This window comes from Bombina bombina, chromosome 3 (genome assembly GCF_027579735.1).
Source record: "Bombina bombina isolate aBomBom1 chromosome 3, aBomBom1.pri, whole genome shotgun sequence".
Taxonomy (NCBI): domain Eukaryota; kingdom Metazoa; phylum Chordata; class Amphibia; order Anura; family Bombinatoridae; genus Bombina; species Bombina bombina.
The window spans coordinates 658,276,672-658,300,762 of NC_069501.1; the positions used below are offsets into that span (position 1 = coordinate 658,276,672).

At 43.2% G+C, this 24,091-nt stretch overlaps 1 protein-coding gene across 1 annotated transcript in view; it reads right to left on the bottom strand.

The window, feature by feature from the left end:
* TRIM37 (tripartite motif containing 37) overlaps nt 1-24,091 on the bottom strand; it is a 1,136,753-nt gene that overhangs the window by 38,948 nt on the left and 1,073,714 nt on the right. The window contains exon 23 of the mRNA XM_053707386.1: nt 4,825-4,974. Coding sequence (XP_053563361.1) covers nt 4,825-4,974 — 150 coding nt within the window. The remainder of the gene's footprint in view (nt 1-4,824; nt 4,975-24,091) is intronic.

The following is a 24,091-nucleotide window of genomic DNA, read 5'->3' on the forward strand; positions in this document are numbered from 1 at the left end:
CTGGTAACAGGCTTCCTAGCCTGTATTAAGGTATCAATAACTGGCTCAGAAAACCCACGTTTTGATAAAATCAAGCGTTCAATTTCCAAGCAGTCAGCTTCAGAGAAGTTAGATTTTGATGTTTGAATGGACCCTGAATCAGAAGGTCCTGTTTCAGAGGTAGAGACCAAGGCGGACAGGATGACATGTCCACTAGATCTGCATACCAAGTCCTGCGTGGCCATGCAGGTGCTATTAGAATCACTGATGCTCTCTCCTGCTTGATTCTGGCAATCAATCGAGGAAGCATCGGGAAGGGTGGAAACACATAAGCCATCCCGAAGGTCCAAGGTGCTGTCAAAGCATCTATCATAACCGCTCCCGGATCCCTGGATCTGGACCCGTAGCGAGGAAGCTTGGCGTTCTGACGAGACGCCATGAGATCTATCTCTGGTTTGCCCCAACGTCGAAGTATCTGGGCAAAGACCTCCGGATGAAGTTCCCACTCCCCCGGATGAAAAGTCTGACGACTTAAGAAATCCGCCTCCCAGTTCTCCACTCCCGGGATGTGGATTGCAGACAGATGGCAAGAGTGAGACTCTGCCCAGCGAATTATCTTCGATACTTCCATCATTGTTAGGGAGCTTCTTGTCCCTCCCTGATGGTTGATGTAAGCTACAGTCGTGATGTTGTCCGACTGAAACCTGATGAACCCCCGAGTTGTTAACTGGGGCCAAGCCAGAAGGGCATTGAGAACTGCTCTCAATTCCAGAATGTTTATTGGAAGGAGACTCTCCTCCTGATTCCATAGTCCCTGAGCCTTCAGAGAATTCCAGACAGCGCCCCAACCTAGTAGGCTGGCGTCTGTTGTTACAATTGACCAGTCTGGCCTGCTGAATGGCATCCCCCTGGACAGGTGTGGCCGATAAAGCCACCATAGAAGAGAGTTTCTGGTCTCTTGATTCAGATTCAGAGTGGGGGACAAATCTGAGTAATCCCCATTCCACTGACTTAGCATGCACAATTGCAGCGGTCTGAGATGTAGGCGTGCAAAAGGTACTACGTCCATTGCCGCTACCATTAAGCCGATCACCTCCATGCATTGAGCTACTGACGGGTGTTGAATGGAATGAAGGACCCGGCATGCATTTTGAAGCTTTGTTAACCTGTCTTCTGTCAGGTAAATCTTCATTTCTACAGAATCTATCAGAGTCCCCAAGAAGGGAACTCTTGTGAGTGGAAAGAGAGAACTCTTCTTTTCGTTCACCTTCCATCCATGCGACCTTAGAAATGCCAGTACTAACTCTGTATGAGACTTGGCAGTTTGAAAGCTTGAAGCTTGTATCAGAATGTCGTCTAGGTACGGAGCTACCGAAATTCCTCGCGGTCTTAGTACCGCCAGAAGAGTACCCAGAACCTTTGTGAAGATTCTTGGAGCCGTAGCCAGTCCGAATGGAAGAGCTACAAACTGGTAATGCCTGTCTAGAAAGGCAAACCTTAGATACCGGTAATGATCTCTGTGAATCGGTATGTGAAGGTAAGCATCCTTTAAATCCACTGTGGTCATGTACTGACCCTCTTGGATCATGGGCAGAATTGTTCGAATCGTTTCCATCTTGAACGATGGAACTCTTAGGAATTTGTTTAGGATCTTTAAATCCAAGATTGGCCTGAAAGTTCCCTCTTTTTTGGGAACTACAAACAGATTTGAGTAAAACCCTTGTCCTTGTTCCGACCGCGGAACTGGATGGATCACTCCCATTAATAAAAGATCTTGTACGCAGCGTAGGAAAGCTGCTTTCTTTATTTGGTTTGTTGATAACCTTGACAGATGAAATCTCCCTCTTGGGGGAGAGGATTTGAAGTCCAGAAGGTATCCCTGAGATATGATCTCTAACGCCCAGGGATCCTGAACATCTCTTGCCCAAGCCTGGGCGAAGAGAGAAAGTCTGCCCCCTACTAGATCCGGTCCCGGATCGGGGGCCCTCGATTCATGCTGTCTTAGGGGCAGCAGCAGGTTTCCTGGCCTGCTTGCCTTTGTTCCAGGACTGGTTAGGTTTCCAGCCTTGTCTGTAGCGAGCAACAGCTCCTTCCTGTTTTGGTGCAGAGGAGGTTGATGCTGTTCCTGCTTTGAAATTACGAAAGGAACGAAAATTAGACTGTCTAGCCCTAGGTTTGGCTTTGTCCTGAGGCAGGGCATGGCCTTTACCTCCTGTAATGTCAGCGATAATCTCCTTCAACCCGGGCCCGAACAAGGTTTGCCCTTTGAAGGGTATATTAAGCAATTTAGATTTGGAAGTAACATCAGCTGACCAGGATTTTAGCCACAGTGCTCTGCGTGCCTGAATGGCAAATCCGGAATTCTTAGCCGTAAGTTTAGTTAAATGTACTACGGCATCTGAAATAAATGAGTTAGCTAACTTAAGGGTTCTAAGTTTGTCTGTAATCTCATCTAGTGTAGATGATTGAAGTGTCTCTTCCAGAGACTCAAACCAAAATGCTGCTGCAGCCGTGACAGGCGCAATACATGCAAGAGGTTGCAATATAAAACCTTGTTGAACAAACATTTTCTTAAGGTAACCCTCTAATTTTTTATCCATTGGATCAGAAAAGGCACAGCTATCCTCCACCGGGATAGTGGTGCGCTTAGCTAAAGTAGAAACTGCTCCCTCCACCTTAGGGACCGTTTGCCATAAGTCCCGTGTGGTGGCGTCTATTGGAAACATTTTTCTAAATATCGGAGGGGGTGAGAACGGTACACCGGGCCTATCCCACTCCTTAGTAACAATTTCAGTAAGTCTCTTAGGTATAGGAAAAACATCAGTACTCGCCGGTACCGCAAAATATTTATCCAACCTACACATTTTCTCTGGTATTGCAACTGTGTTACAATCATTCAGAGCCGCTAACACCTCCCCTAGTAATACACGGAGGTTTTCCAGCTTAAATTTAAAGTTTGAAATATCTGAATCCAATCTATTTGGATCAGAACCGTCACCCACAGAATGAAGTTCTCCGTCCTCATGTTCTGCCGCCTGTGACGCAGTGTCTGACATGGCCCTAATATTATCAGCGCACTCTGTTCTCACCCCAGAGTGATCACGCTTGCCTATAAGTTCTGGTAATTTAGCCAAAACTTCAGTCATAACAGTAGCCATATCCTGTAATGTGATTTGAAATGGCCGCCCAGATGTACTCGGCGCTACAATATCACGCACCTCCCGAGCGGGAGATGTAGGTACTGACACGTGAGGCGAGTTAGTCGGCATAACTCTCCCCTCGTTGTCTGGTGAAATATGTTCAATTTGTACAGATTGACTCTTATTTAAAGTAGCATCAATACAGTTAGTACATAAATTTCTATTGGGCTCCACTTTGGCATTAGCACATATAGCACATGTATCTTCCTCTGAATCAGACATGTTTAACACACTAGCAATTAACTAGCAACTTGGAAATGCTTTTTAAGTAATTTACAATAATATGAAAACGAACTGTGCTTATAAGAAGCACAGAAAAGATTATGACAGTTGAAAATAACTAAGTTATAGCATCAAATCTTTGTAAGAAATAAACAATTTTAGCAAAGGATTGTTCCCATTAGCAAGGATAACTAACCCTGGCAGCAGAAAAAAATACACAAAAAAACGTTTTTTATCACAGTAAACTACACTCTTCACAGCTCTGCTGTGATGATTACCTCCCTCAAACAAGGCTTTGGAGATCCCTGAGTTCTGTAAGATGAACCGGATCATGCAGGAAGAAAATGAACCTCTGACTGAGATTTTTTGATGCGTAGTAAAAGCGCCAAAAATGGCCCCTCCCCCTCACACATAACAGTGAGAGAGATCAGTGAACTGCTTTAAATTAAACAAAACTATTGCCAAGTGGAGAAAATAGTGCCCAAAACATTTTTTCACCCAGTACCTCAGAGAAATAAACGTTTTTACATGCCAGCAAAAAAACGTTTAACCTCAATAAATTGTTATTTAAAACCTATTGCAAGTCCCTGCAAATTAGGTTAAGTCTATGCATACAGTATAATCCAGTGAAGTACCATCCCCCAGAATACTGAAGTGTAAAATATACATACATGACAGCCTGATACCAGCTACATCTACTGCATTTAAGGCTGAGTTTACATTATAACGGTATGGCAGGATTTTCTCATCAATTCCATGTCAGAAAATAACAAACTGCTACATACCTCTTTGCAGATTAATCTGCCCGCTGTTCCCTGATCTGAAGTTTACCTCTCCTCAGATGGCCGAGAAACAGCAATATGATCTTAACTACTCCGGCTAAAATCATAGAAAAAAACTCAGGTAGATTCTTCTTCAAATTCTACCAGAGAATGAATAACACACTCCGGTGCTATTATAAAATAACAAACTTTTGATTGAAGGTAATAAACTAATTAAATCACCACAGTCCTCTCACACATCCTATCTATTCGTTGGGTGCAAGAGAATGACTGGAGGTGACGTAGAGGGGAGGAGCTATATAGCAGCTCTGCTGGGTGAATCCTCTTGCACTTCCTGTAGGGGAGGAGATAATATCCCAGAAGTAATGATGACCCGTGGACTGACCACACTTAACAGGAGAAATACAACTTGCCTAATAATTCTGCACTCCCTGTATTGTATATATGCTATTGTAATTTCTAATGTCTTGTTAAAAATAAAATTTGTGAATAACATTAAATGAATGGATGGATGGATAGAACACAACAGATCATTGGCAAGGTGCATTCAAAAAGTATCAGTTCAGAAACGGAGTTACAGCACATTTTTTTTAAGAAAAGCAAACACATTATAGTGAACTAGGTTAAAAAGATAGTCTTACCTTCCGTAGTAGGCTGTGCTGTGAAAGTGTCATTAAAGCCACTGCAATTAATGCTTTCCTCTTGCTCCTCGTTTTCAGTGTCACACTCAATATCACTGTCACTACTCATTCCAGGTAAAATGTGTAGAACGTGTTTGGAACACACAGCAGCTGCCAGAAACAAGAGAAAGCCCAACTTAGTTTATATGTTGGTCAAAGTTCATCAAAGTAAAGTTCACATATCTTTTCTGCCCCAAAAATGCATGAATCGAATCTCATATTTATGAAAAGGGTTAGCACAAAAAAAAGCATTAATTAGTAAGATAACTTGTACAGCCTTGCAATTGGTGCATATATTGTATGGCATTGCCTTACTTCAACAGAATGGATGGTGTCAGCTTTAACTCAGTTGCTTTAAACCTTTTGGCCTTGATATATGTTACCGACAGACAAAGAAAGTGTCTCCTACCTGTTGCAGATAAAAAGCATAACAAGAGTGAAAATGAAAGTTCTTAGAATTTTTAGGATCTCAACCGGTTTAAATGCTCTTACATGGACATATCACAGCATTGTAGGTATTGTTTTAAAATTAAATTTTCATGTTTCATTGAGTATGCAGTTTTAAAAGACTTTACAATTTACTTCCATTATCAAATTATGTATTTTTATACGTATACTTTCTGAGGCACCAGCTACTACTGGGCATGCTCAATAGTTCAGAGTATACATACAAGTCTTTGATTGGCTGATGGCTGTTACATGATACAGGGGGCCAGGAAATTTTACTAAATGTTGAAAATAGTCAGAAAAAAATAATCTACTGCTCATTTAAAGTTCACCTCTGAGATTTCCGGCTCTGCGGCCAGAAGATACTAATGAGCAGTTGCCTTCATTTCCATTAGGGCAGATAATATATTTTCTTAGCTTGCATTATTTGTAAACCTTGTGTGTATGGCAACAGAACAGTCACATAATCTTTAACTATATAACTTTAACACAAAAACATTAAAGGGCCCGACTTATTTAAAGTGCCAGAAAACTTTGGAAATGTAATGTATCTGTGTATATCATTATGATTGCACATCATGTTTTTGCACAAATGTATCTGTTAAATGTTTTGAAAATGCCATACCATATTGCTCCATATAATCTTAGCCGGCCGCCCCCTCAGCTTCTTCCTTCAAATTCACAGCAAACAGTACAGTCCTTGCCACCCACCCAGTAGCCATGTAATTGCCAATTGGCAGAAAGTTGTGTACATGGTGAAGAGGGGAAAAATAAACAAACAAAAAAAAAAAAACAAAAAAAAAAAACAAAAAAAAAAAACAAAAAAGCAGCCAATCGGCTACTTCAGTGCTGAGTTCACACTTTGCTTTATTGTGATCTTCTGTGACTGGAATTTCACCAGACTCTCACAAGATTTCATATAAACTTTCTTAAACTGAGCATGTACGTGACTGTGCTTGCACATGCCAGATGAACGCTTATGGAAGTCCAAAGGATAAGGATCCTGATGGGATACTTAAAGGGATTTGAAAACCAACATTTTTCTTTCATGATTTAGATTGCACATGTAATTTTAAACAACTTTATAATTTACTTCTATTATCAAATTTTCTTAGTTTTCTCTGTATCTTTTGTTGAAAAGCAGGGCCCTATCGTTAGGAACCGCCCCATTTCTGGGGCACTATATGGCAGCAGTTTTACGTGAATGTTATCCATTTGCAAGAGCACTAGATGGCAGCACTATTTACTGTCATGTAGTGCTCCAGATGCCTACCTAGGTATCTCTTTAACACAGAATACCAGGGGAAAAAAGAACATTTGCTAACAAAAGTAAAGTGGAAACTTTTTTAAAATGGTATGCTCTGTCTGAATCACAAATACTTTTTTTTGTTTCATATCCCTTTATAATTGTGTGTGGCTACTGAGGTAATTTTGAGGTAAAATATCTTCGTTTTTTTACAAAGAGAGGATCATGTGATATTTTCTAGACAGCACTTTAACTTGCAGTTACAAGGTAAAAACAAAAGGGCACCTCATGGTTTAGACTGTGTGAATTATGAAACAAATAAAAAACATAAATTATGCTTACCAGATAATTTAATTTCCTTCTGTATAAGGAGAGTTCAAGGCATCATTCCTTACTGTTGGGAAATACTGAACCTGGTCACCAGGAGGAGGCAAAGACACCTCAGCCAAAGGCTTAAATACCTCTCCCACTTCCCCCATCCCTCAGTCATTCTGCTGAGGGAACAAGGAGCAGTAGGAGAAATATCAGGGTATAAATGGTGCCAGAAGAAAAACATATTTTAGAGGGCCACCCATCCGAGAACACGGGGGGGCCCGTGGACTCTCCTTATATGGAAGGAAATTAAATTATCTGGTATGCATAATTTATGTTTTCCTTCTTAATATAAGGAGAGTCCACTGCATCATTCCTTACTGTTGGGAAAACTATACCCAAGCTCTAGAGGACACTGAATGATAACGGGAGGGACAAAAAGAGAAGCGGACCCTAATATTAGGGCACCACAGCCTGCAAAACCTTTCTCCCGCCGAAGCAAAAACATCAAACTTGTAACATTTAGAAAAAGTATGTAAGGAGGACTAGGTAGCCGCCTTACAAATCTGATCCATAGAGGCCTCGTTCTTAAAGGCCCAAGAGGAAGCCACTGCTCTAGTAGAATGAACCGTAATCCTCTGAGAAGGTTTATGTCCCGCTGTCTCATAAGCTAAGCGGATAACACCCCTTAACCAAAAAGATAAGGAAGTGGAACAGACCTTATGACCCTTACGCTTCCCGGAATAGACAACAAACAAGGAAGACATTTGTCCAAAATCCATAGTAGCCTGAAGATAGCACTTCAAGTTGCAACCACGTCCAAATTATGAAGCAAACGTTTCTTTGAAGAAGGAGGATTGGGACACAAGGAAGGAACCACAATCTCTTGATTGATGTTGCGGTGTGACATGACCTTAGGAAGATAACCTAACTTATCAGAATAGAATACCAGATAAGGAGGCTCACATTGCAAGGCAGCAATCTTAGATACTCTGCGCGCAGAAGCAATAGCCAGTAGAAAAAAACCTTTCAGGACAACAATTTAATGTCAACTTCATGCATAGGCTCAAACGGATTCCATTGCAAAACCTTAACAAGAATTGGACTCCAAGGTGGAGCATTAGATCTAAACACAGGTCTGATCCTAGTTAGAGCCTTAACAAAGGACGGTACATCTGGAGTCAGCGAGCCTCTTGTGCAGTAAAACAGACAGGTCTGAAATCTGTCCCTGCAGGAAACTGGCAGAAATGCCCTTCTCCAGTCCATCCTGGAGAAATGCTAGGATCCTGGCAGCCTTAACTTTATGCTAGGAAAATCCATGCTCTTCACACCAGAATAACAAACTATGCCTACCAGATAATTTGCTTTCCTTCTGTATGAGGAGAGTCCACAGCATCATTCCTTACTTGTGGGAAACATATACCAAAGCTCTAGAGGACACTGAATGAAAGGGGTGGGTAAAAAAGGAGAGGCGGATCCTAATCTGAGGGCACCACAGCCGGCAAAACCTTTCTCCCAACAGATGCTTCAGCTGAAGCAAAAATATCAAACTTGTAAAATTTTGAAAAGGTATGTAAGGAGGACTAGGTAGCCGCCTTACAAATGTGCTCCATAGAGGCCTCATTCTTGAAGGCCCAAGAGGAAGCCACTGCTCTAGTTGAATGAGCCTTAATCCTCTGAGGAGGCTTATGTCCCGCTGATTCATATGATAAGCGAATAATGCTCCTCAACCAAAAAGATAAGGAAGTGGATGAGGCTTTCTGCCCCTTACGCTTCCCAGAATAGACAACAAGCAAAGAAGAAGTCTGTCTCAATTCCTTAGTAGCTTGAAGATAGAACGTCAAGGCTCGAACCACATCCAAATTATGAAGTAACCGCTCCTTCGAAGAAGGCGGCTTAGGACACAAGGAAGGAACCACAATCTCCTGATTGATGTTGCGATCTGAAACAACCTTAGGAAGAAAACCTAACCCAATATGAATTACCGCCTTATCAGCATGGAATACTAGGTAAGGGGCTCACATTGCAAGGCAGCCATCTCAGATAATCTGCGTGCCGAAGCAATAGCCAGTAGGAAGAGAACCTTCCAAGATAGTAATTTAATTTCAACCGAATGCATAGGTTCAAACGGAGCTCTCTGCAAAACCTCAAGAACTAGATTTAATCTCCAGGGAGGAGCAGTAGGTCTAAACACAGGCCTGATCCTAGACAGAGCCTGAACAAAAGACTGTACATCAGGAAGCTCAGTGAGCCTCTTGTGCAATAACACAGAAAGAGCAGAAATCTGTCCCTTTAAGGAACTAGCGGCAAGTCCCTTCTCCAAACCATCTTGGAGAAAGTAAAGAATCCTGGACACCTTGACCTTATGCCAGGGGAAGCCCCTTTCTTCACACCAGAATAAGTAGGTTCTCCACACCTTATGATAGATGCGACGGGTGAGCGGCTTTCTAGCTTGAATGAGAGTATCAATCACTCTCTAAGAAAAACCTCTCTTGGCTAGGACTAAGCGTTCAATCTTCACACAGTCAGCCCCAGAGAACCTAGATTCTGATGAACAAAAGGACCCTGTTCCAGCAGATCCCTGCGACAAGGTAACCTCCATAAAGGAGATGAGGACATCCCTACCAGGTCCGCGATCCACATCCTTCGCAGCCACGATGGAGCAATTAGAATAGCCAAAGATTGCTCCTGCTTGATGCAGGCCACTGCACGAGGGAGTGGTGGTAACGGTCGAAAAATGTCAACTAGGCTGAACCTCCAAGGCACTGCTAATGCATCTATCAGCTCTGTCTTAGGATCCCTGGACCGAGACCCATATCTGATGTAAGCCACCAAGGTTATATTGTCTGATTGGAATCTGATGAACTGGGACGAACCCAGAAGAGCCCAAGCCATCAGAGCATTGAGTCCGCAGGCCCTGTGCCTTCCTGGCACCCCAAACAGCTCCCTATCCTGATAGACTTGCGTCCATAGTCGCAATCTGCCAGTATGGTCTCAAGAAGGTTGTCCCTTGGGATATGTGATCTTGACAGAGCCACCAAGAGAGCAACTCTCTCAACCAGTTGTCCAGAGAAATCTGTTGAGACGGATCCAAGTGGTCGCCGTTCCACTGCCTCAGCATGCACAGCAGTAGAGGTCTGAAATGGAATCTGGCGAATTGGATGACATCTATGCTCGACACCATAAGTCCAATTACCTCCATACACCGGGCCACAGAGGGCCTTAAGGAGGTCTGGAGGGCAAGACAATTGGAAGTAATTTTGCAACGTTGCTGGTCTGTAAGAAATATCCTCATTGATATGGAATCTATTATCGTACCCAGGAATTCCACCCTGGTACTGGGAACCAGAGAACTCTTTCCTAAGTTTATCTTCCATCCATGAGATCGAAGAAAAAGTAGAAGAGCTCTTGAATTGTCCTCTGCCAGCCAACAGGATGGAACCTAAACCAGGATGTCGTCCAAGTATGGCGCTACTGCAATAGCTCTGGATCTCGCCACCGCGAGCAGAGCCCCCAGAACCTTCATAAAGACTCTTAGGGCAGTAGCTAGACCAAATGGAAGAGCAACAAACTGGAGCTGCTGGTCCAGAAACACAAATCTCAAGAACTTGAAGTGATCCTTGTGTATTGGCACATGAAGGTAAGCATCCTTCAAGTCTATTGTAGTCATGAACTCTCCCTCTTGAACTAAGGGCAGAATGGACCTTATCCTCACCATTTTGAACGAATGATGGAACCGAAAGGAACTTGTTTAAGCACTTTAGGTACAAAATTGGGCGAAACGTACCGTCCTTCTTTGGGACCACAAAAAGGTTTGAGTAGTACCCCAGGCTCTCTGCTAGAGGTACCGGCACAATTACTCCCAGGAAGGAGAGATCCCTCACGTACCCTAGAAAAGCTTCTCGTTTTTCTGGTCTTGAAGACAGGTTTGATAAGAGGAATCTGCCCCTGGGAGGATGAGATTTGAAACCTATACTGTAACCTTGTGCGATGACTTCCAGAACCCAAGGGTCTTGTACGTCCCCAAGCCAAGCCTCCACAAAGAGAGATAGTCTGCCCACAACACGATACAGCAACGCATAGGGAGCCGCACCTTCATGTCGATTTTGTCTCTGCGGGCTTCGTGTTCTGCTTGGATTTATTCCAAGATTGAGACGGTTTCCAAGTTCCCTTGGACTGCTCAGGCCCTCTTTTCTTCATTTTTCTATAGCAACACTCCTGCTCTCTGGGACATAGAGGAGCTGCCCACCGGGACCTCACCGCCAGGAATACCACCCATCCAGGGACTTTAGCCATTACGGCTTTTTATCATCTGACTGTTCGTAACAACTTTATACAACTACTACTGTAAATATTTTTTTTTTATTTTGTCACATACCCCCTCTTTTTCAAATAGCGCGCCTTCACAACCCCTTCTGGGATATCACAATTTAGGTTCTGGAACCTCTAAAGTAGCCAACCTTTTTTTAACAGAAAGCATAAATGCTCTATCCTAAATCTAGGATAGGGCAGCTGGCATTGGAATTTTTAACGGAATGAAAGGGACGAAAATTAGGACTCTGACTTTTAGGTTTATTCTTCTTATCCTGTGGTAGAAAAGCACCTCTGCCTGCCCCCCCCCCCCCCCCCCCCGACCGTGGATATGATTGAGTCCAGGCCTGGACCGAAAATAATATTTCCCTTAAATGGTAGGGAAAGTGATCTAGATTTTGAAGTAATGTCCACAGACCAAAACTTAAGCAAGAGTGCCCTACTAGCTAGAACAGAAAAACATGATGTCTTGGCATTCAGGCGAATGATCTGCATATTGGCATCACAGATAAAAGAATAAGCTACCCTCAAGGCCTTAATTCTTTCCTGGATCTCATCAAGGGAAGTTTCCACCTCGATCATCCACCAATAGGTAGCGGCTCCAGCCACCGCAGCAACCACCGCTGCAGGTTAAAATAAACATCCTGTGTGCTGAAACTTTCTTAACAGAGTTTCTAGCTTCTTGTCCGGAACTGGGAACAATTTCTTAAAGGAAGAAGAAGGGGAAAAAGAAGATCCAAGTCCATTCATTCTTAATAATATTTGCCATCTTTACGGGAACCGGGAAAGTCTGTGGCACCACCCTGTCCCTCATAAACCTTATCAAGATTAGGAATAGAAGGTTCCTCGGGTAATTTAGGTTCTGGAAAAATGAAGAAAAGAGGGCGCCACATAGGGTGATATTGTTCGGTACAGAAAACACAATCGTAGAATAAGTAATGCGCTTACCAGAAGCTGTGGTACTGTTCTGTGACCAGTACTATCTCGCCTGCTAGCACTTGAATCAGTGGCTAGTACACTGTCAGACAGTTACTTATAGGATCTTCTCTTTTTTTGAATGTCGGCTCAACCGTTGGAGCAAATGAGCGGATTGTTTGAAATTTTGTGTAGAAGCGCTGGATAAAAGGTGACGGACAACTTCCAAGTATAAAAGATACAAGCTTTATTTTATAACGCGTTTCTCGACAGAAACCTGCTTTTATATCTGATGAAACGACCCTTGGTGGTCGAGAAACGCGTTATAAAATAAAGCCTGTATCTTTTATACTTGGAAGTTGTCCGTCACCTTTTATCCAGCGCTACTACACAAAATTTCAAACAATCCGCTCATTTGCTCCAACGGTTAAACCGACATTCAAAAAAAGAGAAGATCCTATAAGTGACTGTCTGACAGTGTACTAGCCACTGATTCAAGTGCTAGCAGGCGAGATAGTACTGGTCACAGAACAGTACCACAGCTTCTGGTAAGCGCATTACTTCTTCTACGATTGCGTTTTCTGTACCGAACGATATCACCCTATGTGGCGCCCTCTTTTCTTCATTTTTCTATAGCAACACTCCTGCTCTCTGGGACATAGAGGAGCTGCCCACCGGGACCTCACCGCCAGGAATACCACCCATCCAGGGACTTTAGCCATTACGGCTTTTTATCATCTGACTGTTCGTAACAACTTTATACAACTACTACTGTAAATATTTTTTTTTTATTTTGTCACATACCCCCTCTTTTTCAAATAGCGCGCCTTCACAACCCCTTCTGGGATATCACAATTTAGGTTCTGGAACCTCTAAAGTAGCCAACCTTCTTTTAACAGAAAGCATAAATGCTCTATCCTAAATCTAAAGACTGGTTCCTCCGCAGCCGGAGGTTTAGAGGCAGCAGATTCGAACCCAGAAAGAGCATCCTCTGAAGTATCAGGGTGTCCTCATCAGCGGATAATCGTATATCAGATAAATCCAGCAAGTTGGTAGATGACCCCTGGGAAGGATAGCAACATTTGACCTTTCAAATGCGCTTAGCAGGGCGAGGTAAAGCACTGAAGGTCGCAGACACTGCCATTTGTAGCTGATCAGAAAAGTCTGGCGGTAAGAGGGCCCCTCCCGAAGGAGGATTAGCAGTGCAATGGTAAGCTGCATGTGTAATAGGAGACGAGAGCAGGGAATGCACCTCACGGGACGGAGACCCCTCAGAGGTGGACGGCTCAGTGGTAAACATCTTGGTTTTCTTAGATATAAGTACTTTCTCAAGGAATGTGGAACATAATTTTGCAGGCGGATATACCGTAGCCTCCTCACAATAAAAGCAGGTATTAGATTTTGGTAAAGAGGGAGTACCCTCTAACGCAGAGTTCTTCAAATGTTTTTCCCCAAGACCCAATACCACATACCTTTGCAACCCTATTTTGATGCTTGGTCTGAAAATTTCTGAAGTAATATACAACAAGATAGCTGCAATTTTGGCAAATTGACTAAAATGTGTGCATACTTTATTCCTGATTGTAGTCAAACCTGAAAGTGTTGTTGTAAACGGTAATAACACACACACATAAACCACATACACTCTCATATACCACGCACACACCACATACACACAAATACAACACACACTTCACACACACTCATACAACACACACTCTCACATAATACACACACCACACAGTGTCTCCTGCAACACACACGTCGCGACCCAGTAAATATGGTAATGTGACCCAGTAATGGGTCCCAACCCATGGTTTGAAGAACCCTGCTCTAACACATCAGAGTCCTCCATAGCTTGCGCTTTTAAGATGGACTATAGAAAAGATAAATGGCACCTCTATACTCCCAATGGCTGGGGCACTCACCACCTCCTATGACCCAGGCTCCACAGAGAAACCGCCGTAAACTGCACGGTCAGGAAGAGGAAATCATTGAGATCACACCCGGTTACGTGGAGTGCCATGCAGGACAACCCCTGCTCTTGAAATAAGTGCGCCAAACCTAATCGGCCTCGCAGTTACCCAAAAACGAAAGTAAAAGCTGAATGTTCCAACATTTGCCTGAGCCTCATCTCACACATGTCACAGCATAAAACATAATAAAGTAAATTATGCGTAAATCCCCCCCTGGTCAATAATCCCCTTCCAGAGATATTAACCCTTGATTCCATACAGATAAGAGGAGTCACACTGTGACCCTGTCTTCTTGCGTTATCATACGAGTATAAAATGAAACGATCTTACCAGAATCACCGCCGTGGGACACACAGCTTGACAGTCTTGTAGTATCGCACCTACCATGGACTTGAGTGATAGAAGCATGCAGTGAAACTGGTCAACACTGATTGCTTAGGAGCTGTTAATATGAGTCTGGATGGTTTTGCAGAAAGACTCTACCTGCGTCTCCAGACCCTAACATTAGTCAATGCTCTTACTGAGGCTGACAAGACTACTTAAAACTCCAGTCCCATACCGAAGGGTACTACCCTCCATAATAGACTACTCTGAATCTTCCGACACTTCTCTGCCATCCTGTTATGAAAGGCAAAGAATGACTGGGGGATGAAGGGAGTGGGGGAGGTATTTGAGCCTTTGGCTGGGGTGTCTTTGCCTCCTCCTGGTGGCCAGGTTCTGTATTTCCCACAAGTAAAGAATGAAGCCGTGGACTCTCCTCATATTAAGAAGGAAAAGTAGGTTCTCCACACCTTATCAAAGATGTGATGAGTAACTGGTTTACAAGCTTGAATGAGAGTATCAATAACTCTCTCAGAAAAACCTCTCTTGGCTAGGACTAAGCGTTCAATCTCCACGAAGTCAGCCTCAGAGAATCTAGATTTTGATGAAACAAAGGACCTTGTTCCAGCAGATCCCTGCAACAAGGTAACTTCAACAGAGGAGATGATGACATCCTCACCAGATCCGCATCCTTCACGGCCACGATAGCGCAATCAGAATCACTGATGCCTGCCCCTGCTTGATGCGGGCCACTACACGAGGAAGGAGTGGTAACGGCGGGGAGAGGTAAATTAGACTGAACCTCCAAGGCACTGCTAATGCATCTATTAGCTCCACATGAGGATCCCTGGACCTCGACCCATATCCATCTCCGGCGTCCCGCACCTGTTGCATATCTCCGCAAACACTTTGGGATGGATACCATTCCCCCGGATAAAAGTATTGTCTGCTGAGAAAATAAGCTTCCCAGTTGTCGACACTCGGGAAGGGGGATCGCTGACAGCGAAAAAGCAGTGGGCCTCCGCCCTCTCCAGAGTCCTAGATACTTCCCTCATTGCTAGGGAGTTTCTCGTTCCCTCCTGGTGGTTGATGTAAGCCACTGAAGTTATATTGTCTGATTGGAATCTGATAAACTGGGATAAACCAAGAAGGGGACAAGCCTTCAGAGCATTGAAGATTGCATGACGTTCCAGAATGTTGATCGGGAGGGAGCGTTCCTCCTGAGTCCACGGGCCCTGTGCCTTCTTGGCACTTCAAACAGCTCCCCATCCTGATAGACTTGCGTCTGTAGTCACAATCTCCCAGGATGGTCTTAAGAAGGATGTCCCTCGGGACAAATGATCTGGACAGAGCCACCAAGACAGCAATTCTCTCAACTGGTTGTCCAGAGAGATCTGTTGAGACAGATCCGAATGATCGCCGTTCCCCTGCCTCAACATGCACAGTTGCAGCGGTCTGAGACGGAACCTGCCAAAGGGAATGATGTCCATGCTGGACACCATGAGACCAATTACCTCCAAACACTGAGCCACAGAGGGCCTTAAGGAGGTCCGGAGGGCAAGACATGCCAAAGCTAGCTTGCAACATCTGGTCTGTTAGAAATATCCTCATGGATATGGAGTCTATTATAGTACCCAGGAATTCTACCCTCCAATGGCTGGGGCACTCACCAGCTCCTAGACCCAGACAATACAGAGAAATAGCGTCTTCTCTGACAGCCAGCTTGGTCAGGAAAGAGGAAATGAAAGCAAGACCACTCCTGGTCACATGGTGCACAAGGCAGGACCGCCCCTGCTATGAGAAAAAGTGCGCCAAGCTACAAGATGCGCAGCACTCAAAGTGAAAGTAGAAACCTGTGCGTTCCAGCCACATAACAAACAGTAAGGAATGATGCCATGGACTCAAGTGAGATGGCACAATATAGATGATTAGTGCAAATAAGCAGGCTGGATGTCACATCCACCAGTTTGTGGAAAACATAATTTATGCTTACCTGATAAATTCCTTTCTTCTGTTGTGTGATCAGTCCACGGGTCATCATTACTTCTGGGATATTAACTCCTCCCCAACAGGAAGTGCAAGAGGATTCACCCAGCAGAGTTGCTATATAGCTCCTCCCCTCTACGTCACCTCCAGTCATTCGACCAAAGACCAACGAGAAAGGAGAAACCAAGGGTGTAGTGGTGACTGAATTATAATTTAAAAAATATGTACCTGCCTTAAAAAAACAGGGCGGGCCGTGGACTGATCACACAACAGAAGAAAGGAATTTATCAGGTAAGCATAAATTATGTTTTCTTCTGTTATGTGTGATCAGTCCACGGGTCATCATTACTTCTGGGATACCAATACCAAAGCAAAAGTACACGGATGACGGGAGGGATAGGCAGGCTCATTATACAGAAGGAACCACTGCCTGAAGAACCTTTCTCCCAAAAATAGCCTCCGAAGAAGCAAAAGTGTCAAATTTGTAAAATTTGGAAAAAGTATGAAGCGAAGACCAAGTTGCAGCCTTGCAAATCTGTTCAACAGAGGCCTCATTCTTAAAGGCCCAAGTGGAAGCCACAGCTCTAGTGGAATGAGCTGTAATTCTTTCAGGAGGCTGCTGTCCAGCAGTCTCATAGGCTAAACGTATTATGCTACGAAGCCAAAAGGAGAGAGAGGTAGCAGAAGCTTTCTGACCTCTCCTCTGTCCAGAATAAACGACAAACAGGGAAGAAGTTTGGCGAAAATCTTTAGTTGCCTGCAAGTAGAACTTGAGGGCACGAACTACATCCAGATTGTGTAGAAGACGTTCCTTCTTTGAAGAAGGATTTGGACACAAGGATGGAACAACAATCTCTTGATTGATATTCCTGTTAGTGACTACCTTAGGTAAGAACCCAGGCTTAGTACGCAGAACTACCTTGTCTGAGTGAAAGATCAGATAAGGAGAATCACAATGTAGGGCTGATAACTCAGAGACTCTTCGAGCCGAGGAAATAGCCATTAAAAATAGAACTTTCCAAGATAACAATTTTATATCAATGGAATGAAGGGGTTCAAACGGAACACCCTGTAAAACGTTAAGAACTAAGTTTAAACTCCATGGCGGAGCAACAGTTTTAAACACAGGCTTGATCCTAATTAAAGCCTGACAAAAGGCCTGGATGTCTGAATTTTCTGACAAACGCCTGTGTAACAGGATGGACAGAGCTGAGATCTGTCCCTTTAATGAACTAGCCGATAAACCCTTTTCTAAACCTTCTTGTAGAAAAGACAATATCCTAGGAATCCTAACCTTACTCCAGGAGTAATCTTTGGATTCACACCAGTATAGGTATTTACGCCATATTTTATGGTAAATCTTTCTGGTAACAGGCTTCCTAGCCTGTATCAGGGTATCAATAACCGACTCAGAAAAACCACGTTTTGATAAAATCAAGCGTTCAATTTCCAAGCAGTCAGCTTCAGAGAAGTTAGACTTTGATGTTTGAATGGACCCTGAATCAGAAGGTCCTGTCTTAGAGGTAGAGACCAAGGCGGACAGGATGACATGTCCACTAGATCTGCATACCAAGTCCTGCGCGGCCATGCAGGCGCTATTAGAATCACTGATGCTCTCTCCTGTTTGATTTTGGCAATCAATCGAGGAAGCAGTGGGAAGGGTGGAAACACATAAGCCATCCTGAAGTTCCAAGGTGCTGTCAAAGCATCTATCAGAACCGCTCCCGGATCCCTGGATCTGGATCCGTAGCGAGGAAGTTTGGCGTTCTGGCGAGACGCCATGAGATCTATCTCTGGTTTGCCCCAACGTTGAAGTATTTGGGCAAAGACCTCCGGATGAAGTTCCCACTCCCCCGGATGAAGAGTCTGGCGACTCAAGAAATCCGCCTCCCAGTTCTCCACTCCCGGGATGTGGATTGCTGACAGGTGGCAAGAGTGAGACTCTGCCCAGCGAATTATCTTTGATACTTCTATCATTGCTAGGGAGCTTCTTGTCCCTCCTTGATGGTTGATGTAAGCTACAGTCGTGATGTTGTCCGACTGAAACCTGATGAACCCCCGAGTCTTTAACTGGGGCCAAGCTAGAAGGGCATTGAGAACTGCTCTCAATTCCAGAATGTTTATTGGCAGGAGACTTTCCTCCTGCCTCCATTGTCCCTGAGCCTTCAGAGAATTCCAGACAGCGCCCCAACCTAGAAGGCTGGCGTCTGTTGTTACAATTGTCCAGTCCGGCCTGCTGAACGGCATCCCCCTGGACAGATGTGGCCGAGAAAGCCACCATAGAAGAGAGTTTCTGGTCTCTTGATCCAGATTCAGAGTGGGGGACAAATCTGAGTAATCCCCATTCCACTGACTCAGCATGCACAATTGCAGCGGTCTGAGATGTAGGCGTGCAAAGGGAACTATGTCCATTGCTGCTACCATTAAGCCGATCACCTCCATGCATTGAGCTACTGACGGGAGTTGAATGGAATGAAGGACACGGCATGCATTTAGAAGCTTTGTTAATCTGTCTTCTGTCAGATAAATCTTCATTTCTACAGAATCTATAAGAGTCCCCAAGAATGGAACTCTTGTGAGAGGAAAGAGAGAACTCTTCTTTTCGTTCACTTTCCATCCATGCGACCTTAGAAATGCCAGAACTAACTCTGTATGAGACTTGGCAGTTTGAAAGCTTGAAGCTTGTATCAGAATGTCGTCTAGGTACGGAGCTACCGAAATTCCTCGCGGTCTTAGTACCGCCAGAAGGGCACCCAGAACCTTTGTAAAGATTCTTGGAGCCGTAGCTAATCCGAATGGAAGGGCTACAAACTGGTAATGCCTGTTTAAGAAGGCAAACCTTAGATACCGGTAATGATCCTTGTGAATCGGTATGTGAAGGTAAGCATCCTTTAAATCCACTGTGGTCATGTACTGACCCTCTTGGATCATGGGTAAGATTGTCCGAATAGTTTCCATTTTGAACGATGGAACTCTTAGGAATTTGTTTAGGATCTTTAAATCCAAGATTGGCCTGAAAGTTCCCTCTTTTTTGGGAACCACAAACAGGTTTGAGTAAAACCCTTGTCCTTGTTCCGACCGCGGAACCGGATGGATCACTCCCATTAATAATAGATCTTGTACACAGCGTAGAAACGCGTCCTTCTTTATTTGGTTTGTTGACAACCTTGACAGATGAAATCTCCCTCTTGGGGGAGAGAATTTGAAGTCTAGAAGGTATCCCTGAGATATGATCTCTAGCGCCCAGGGATCCTGGACATCTCTTGCCCAAGCCTGGGCGAAGAGAGAGAGTCTGCCCCCCACTAGATCCGGTCCCGGATCGGGGGCCCTCGGTTCATGCTGTCTTTGGGGCAGCAGCAGGTTTACTGGCCTGCTTGCCCTTGTTCCAGGACTGGTTAGGCTTCCAGCCTTGTCTGTAACGAGCAACAGTTCCTCCCTGTTTTGGTGCAGTGGAAGTTGGCGCTGCTCCTGCTTTGAAATTCCGAAAGGGACGAAAATTAGACTGTCTAGCCTTAGCTTTGGCTTTGTCTTGAGGTAGAGCGTGGCCCTTACCTCCTGTAATGTCAGCAATAATTTCTTTCAAACCGGGCCCAAATAAAGTTTGCCCCTTGAAAGGTATATTAAGTAATTTGGACTTAGAAGTTACATCAGCCGACCAGGATTTTAGCCACAGCGCCCTGCGTGCCTGAATGGCGAATCCTGAATTCTTAGCCGTAAGTTTGGTTAAATGTACTACGGCCTCCGAAGTGAAAGAATTAGCTAGTTTAAGGACTCTAAGCCTGTCCGTAATGTCGTCCAGCGTAGCTGAACTAAGGTTCTCTTCCAGAGACTCAATCCAAAATGCTGCCGCAGCCGTGATCGGCGCGATGCATGCAAGGGGTTGTAATATAAAACCTTGTTGAACAAACATTTTCTTAAGGTAACCCTCTAATTTTTTATCCATAGGATCTGAAAAAGCACAGCTATCCTCCACCGGGATAGTGGTACGCTTAGCTAAAGTAGAAACTGCTCCCTCCACCTTAGGGACCGTTTGCCATAAGTCCCGTGTGGTGGCGTCTATTGGAAACATCTTTCTAAATATTGGAGGGGGTGAGAACGGCACACCGGGTCTATCCCACTCCTTAGTAACAATTTCAGTTAATCTCTTAGGTATAGGAAAAACGTCAGTACTCGCCGGTACCGCAAAGTATTTATCCAACCTACACATTTTCTCTGGTATAGCAACAGCGTTACAATCGTTGAGAGCTGCTAAGACCTCCCCTAGTAATACACGGAGGTTTTCCAATTTAAATTTAAAATTTTAAATATCTGAATCCAATCTGTTTGGATCAGAACCGTCACCTACAGAATGAAGCTCTCCGTCCTCATGCTCTGCAAGCTGTGACGCAGTATCAGACATGGCCCTAGAATTATCAGCGCACTCTGTTCTCACCCCAGAGTGATCACGCTTGCCTCTTAGTTCTGGTAATTTAGCCAAAACTTCAGTCATAACAGTAGCCATATCTTGTAATGTTATCTGTAATGGCTGCCCAGATGTACTAGGCGCCATAATATCACGCACCTCCCGGGCGGGAGATGCAGGTACTGGCACGTGAGGCGAGTTAGTCGGCATAACTCTCCCCTCGCTGTTTGGTGAAATTTGTTCAATTTGTACAGATTGGCTTTTATTTAAGGTAGCATCAATACAGTTAGTACATAGATTTCTATTGGGCTCCACCTTGGCATTGGAACAAATGACACAGGTATCTTCCTCTGAATCAGACATGTTTAACACACTAGCAATAAACATGCAACTCGGTTACAATTTTATTTAATAAAAACGTACTGTGCCTCAAGAAGCACTAAACGATTAAATGACAGTTGAAAAAATGAACTGAAAAAACCAGTTATAGCATCACTCTTAACAAACAACACAACTTTTTAGCAAAGGTTTGTTCCCATTAGTAAAATAACACTAATTAAATTTTAAACATAAAAATTACAGAGCAACGTTTTTTAAAACACAGTCACTATATAAATCTCACAGCTCTGCTGAGAGAATCTACTTCCCTTCAAAGAAGTTTGAAGACCCCTGAGTTCTGTTAGAGATGAACCGGATCATGCAGAAAATATAAGTGTAACTGACTGGAAATTTTTGATGCGTAGCAAAGAGCGCCAAAAACGGCCCCTCCCCCTCACACACAGCAGTGAGAGAGAAACGAAACTGTCATAATCAAAACAAGCAAACTGCCAAGTGGAAAAATAATGTCCAAATATTTATTCACTCAGTACCTCAGAAATGCAAACGATTCTACATTCCAGCAAAAACGTTTAACATGAATTAAATACCTATTAAAGGTTTAATGTATTTTTACAGAGTAATTCCGGTGAAATACCATCCCCAGAACACTGAAGTGTAGAGTATACATACATGTCATTATAACGGTATAGCAGGATTTTCTCATCAATTCCATTCAGAAAATAAAAACTGCTACATACCTCAATGCAGATTCAACTGCCCGCTGTCCCCTGATCTGAAGCTTTTACCTCCCTCAGATGGCCGAGAAACAGCAATATGATCTTAACTACTCCGGTTAAAATCATAAGAAAAACTCTGGTAGATTCTTCTTCAAACTCTGCCAGAGAAGTAATAACACGCTCCGGTGCTATTGTAAAATAACAAACTTTTGATTGAAGTTATAAAAACTAAGTATAATCACCATAGTCCTCTCACACCTCCTATCTAGTCTTTGGGTGCAAGAGAATGACTGGGGGTGACGTAGAGGGGAGGAGCTATATAGCAACTCTGCTGGGTGAATCCTCTTGCACTTCCTGTTGGGGAGGAGTTAATATCCCAGAAGTAATGATGACCCGTGGACTGATCACACATAACAGAAGAAAGTGGCTACAGGATTTTTCCTGATTGCCTGGGCCGGATATTGGAGACTCTCAAGTCTAAGGAGGAATTTCCCTGGAGGCCATTGCAGGGAGCATCAGCCAGCTGGTGGATGTAACATCCAGCCTGCATATTTGCAATATTCATCTATATATTGCCATCTCACTTGTGAGTGCACCCATTTTGGATTTTTTATTTCTTTTAAAATTAACACAGTCTACACCATGAGGCACCCTTTTATTTTTACCTTGTAGATACATGTTGGTTTTCCCGCACCTTAAGAAGATGAGCTGCCCTGGTGACTTTGATTATTCTTCTGGATTAGATAGAAGGATTTTTCTTTTATCCAAAGTATTGTGTGTAGTATAGCGCCCCCTGTTTACTTTGTAAACAAAATGACTGTTGTTTTAACTCGCAGTTGCCGGTTCTTAGTCCGAAAACACATCTTCATAAATTAAGCTTTTAGCTTTTTTAATTTTATGCATGTCCCAAATAATTGTATATTTCTTTACTGCAATGGTGCCAGTCACGTCTATCCAAAGTTCCAACATGCTTTTGCAACTCACTTTAGAACCAGCTGCTAGTAATTAATTTAAGATCATAATCCACTGTTCGGCTTTTCCTTTTTATTTCCAAAAAATAAATTCCTTTGTAAATGTATACATATACATGAAAACATACACATTTAACAGAATATAATAGAACCATATGAACCAATTAGGAATATAAGCATATAATCTTATGTAGAATACACAATATTAATTACTCACTTGTTAAAGCAATGAAAATGTTAATCCAATAATCTTGCAATAATCATAAAAATTTTAAGTAGCACATCACGAGCCAGTGACTAAGTGTGAAAACGTCTCTTATACCATGTCACTGAAAGCCCTTCTCTAAATGCCAACACCTACACAATATTTCACACTGCAGATATGGATGGATGCTGGCACCTTAATAGAAATACTGTTCTAAAATCTACCAGTCATTGAAATTTAAATGAGTGCAGGGGTGGAAGAATGCCGAGATTTTGTAAAAAATAAATAAAACACTTCTATATGAAATATCAGTTACAAAAATTAAGTCATTTTTAGCTACTGTAGCAAGGAAACAATGTATTTTATGATTTTTTTTTGGAAAAACAGTTTTAATTCAGAGAACAACATTTGCCCCCTTGTATGTGGGTATGTTTAAAGAGACAGTGAAAACAGAAAGTAAAATATTAAATGATCATAAAAGTATAAAAAATAAAACTTATACGATTCACATAGCTTGTGCATTTATTTTTTAAATGTTCAAATAAAATATGTCTACAGCACTATTAAAGAACCACTCTTGTGTGGTTGCAAAAGAATGAGTAAAAAACCCCTAGTTTTTTCCCCTCAATGTATAGAACCCCTTTAGCCTCTACTTCAAAATGACAAAAGCACTGTGCTGAAAAATAAACAAAACAAAAATAATGTATGCTTACATGATAAATTCATTTATTTTATGGTTGTGAGAGTCCACAATCCATTACTCTCGGGAATTACTCTTCCCTGCCACTAGGAGGAGGCAGATACCCAAATCCCAACAGCTCTATAAAACCTCTCCCACCTAACTGGCACCTTAGTGTTAATGTATAAGCTAGCAAAAGAGGAATGAAAAGAAATAAGAGCAAAAAAGCAAATTATGCTTACCAGATAATTTCCTTTCCATCTGTATGAGGAGAGTAAATGGCTTCATTCCTTACTTGTGGGAATACAGAACCTGGCCACAGGAGGAGGCAAAGACACCCGGCCAAAGGCTTAAATACATACCCCACTCCCCTCATCCCCCAGTCATTCTGCCGAGGGAACA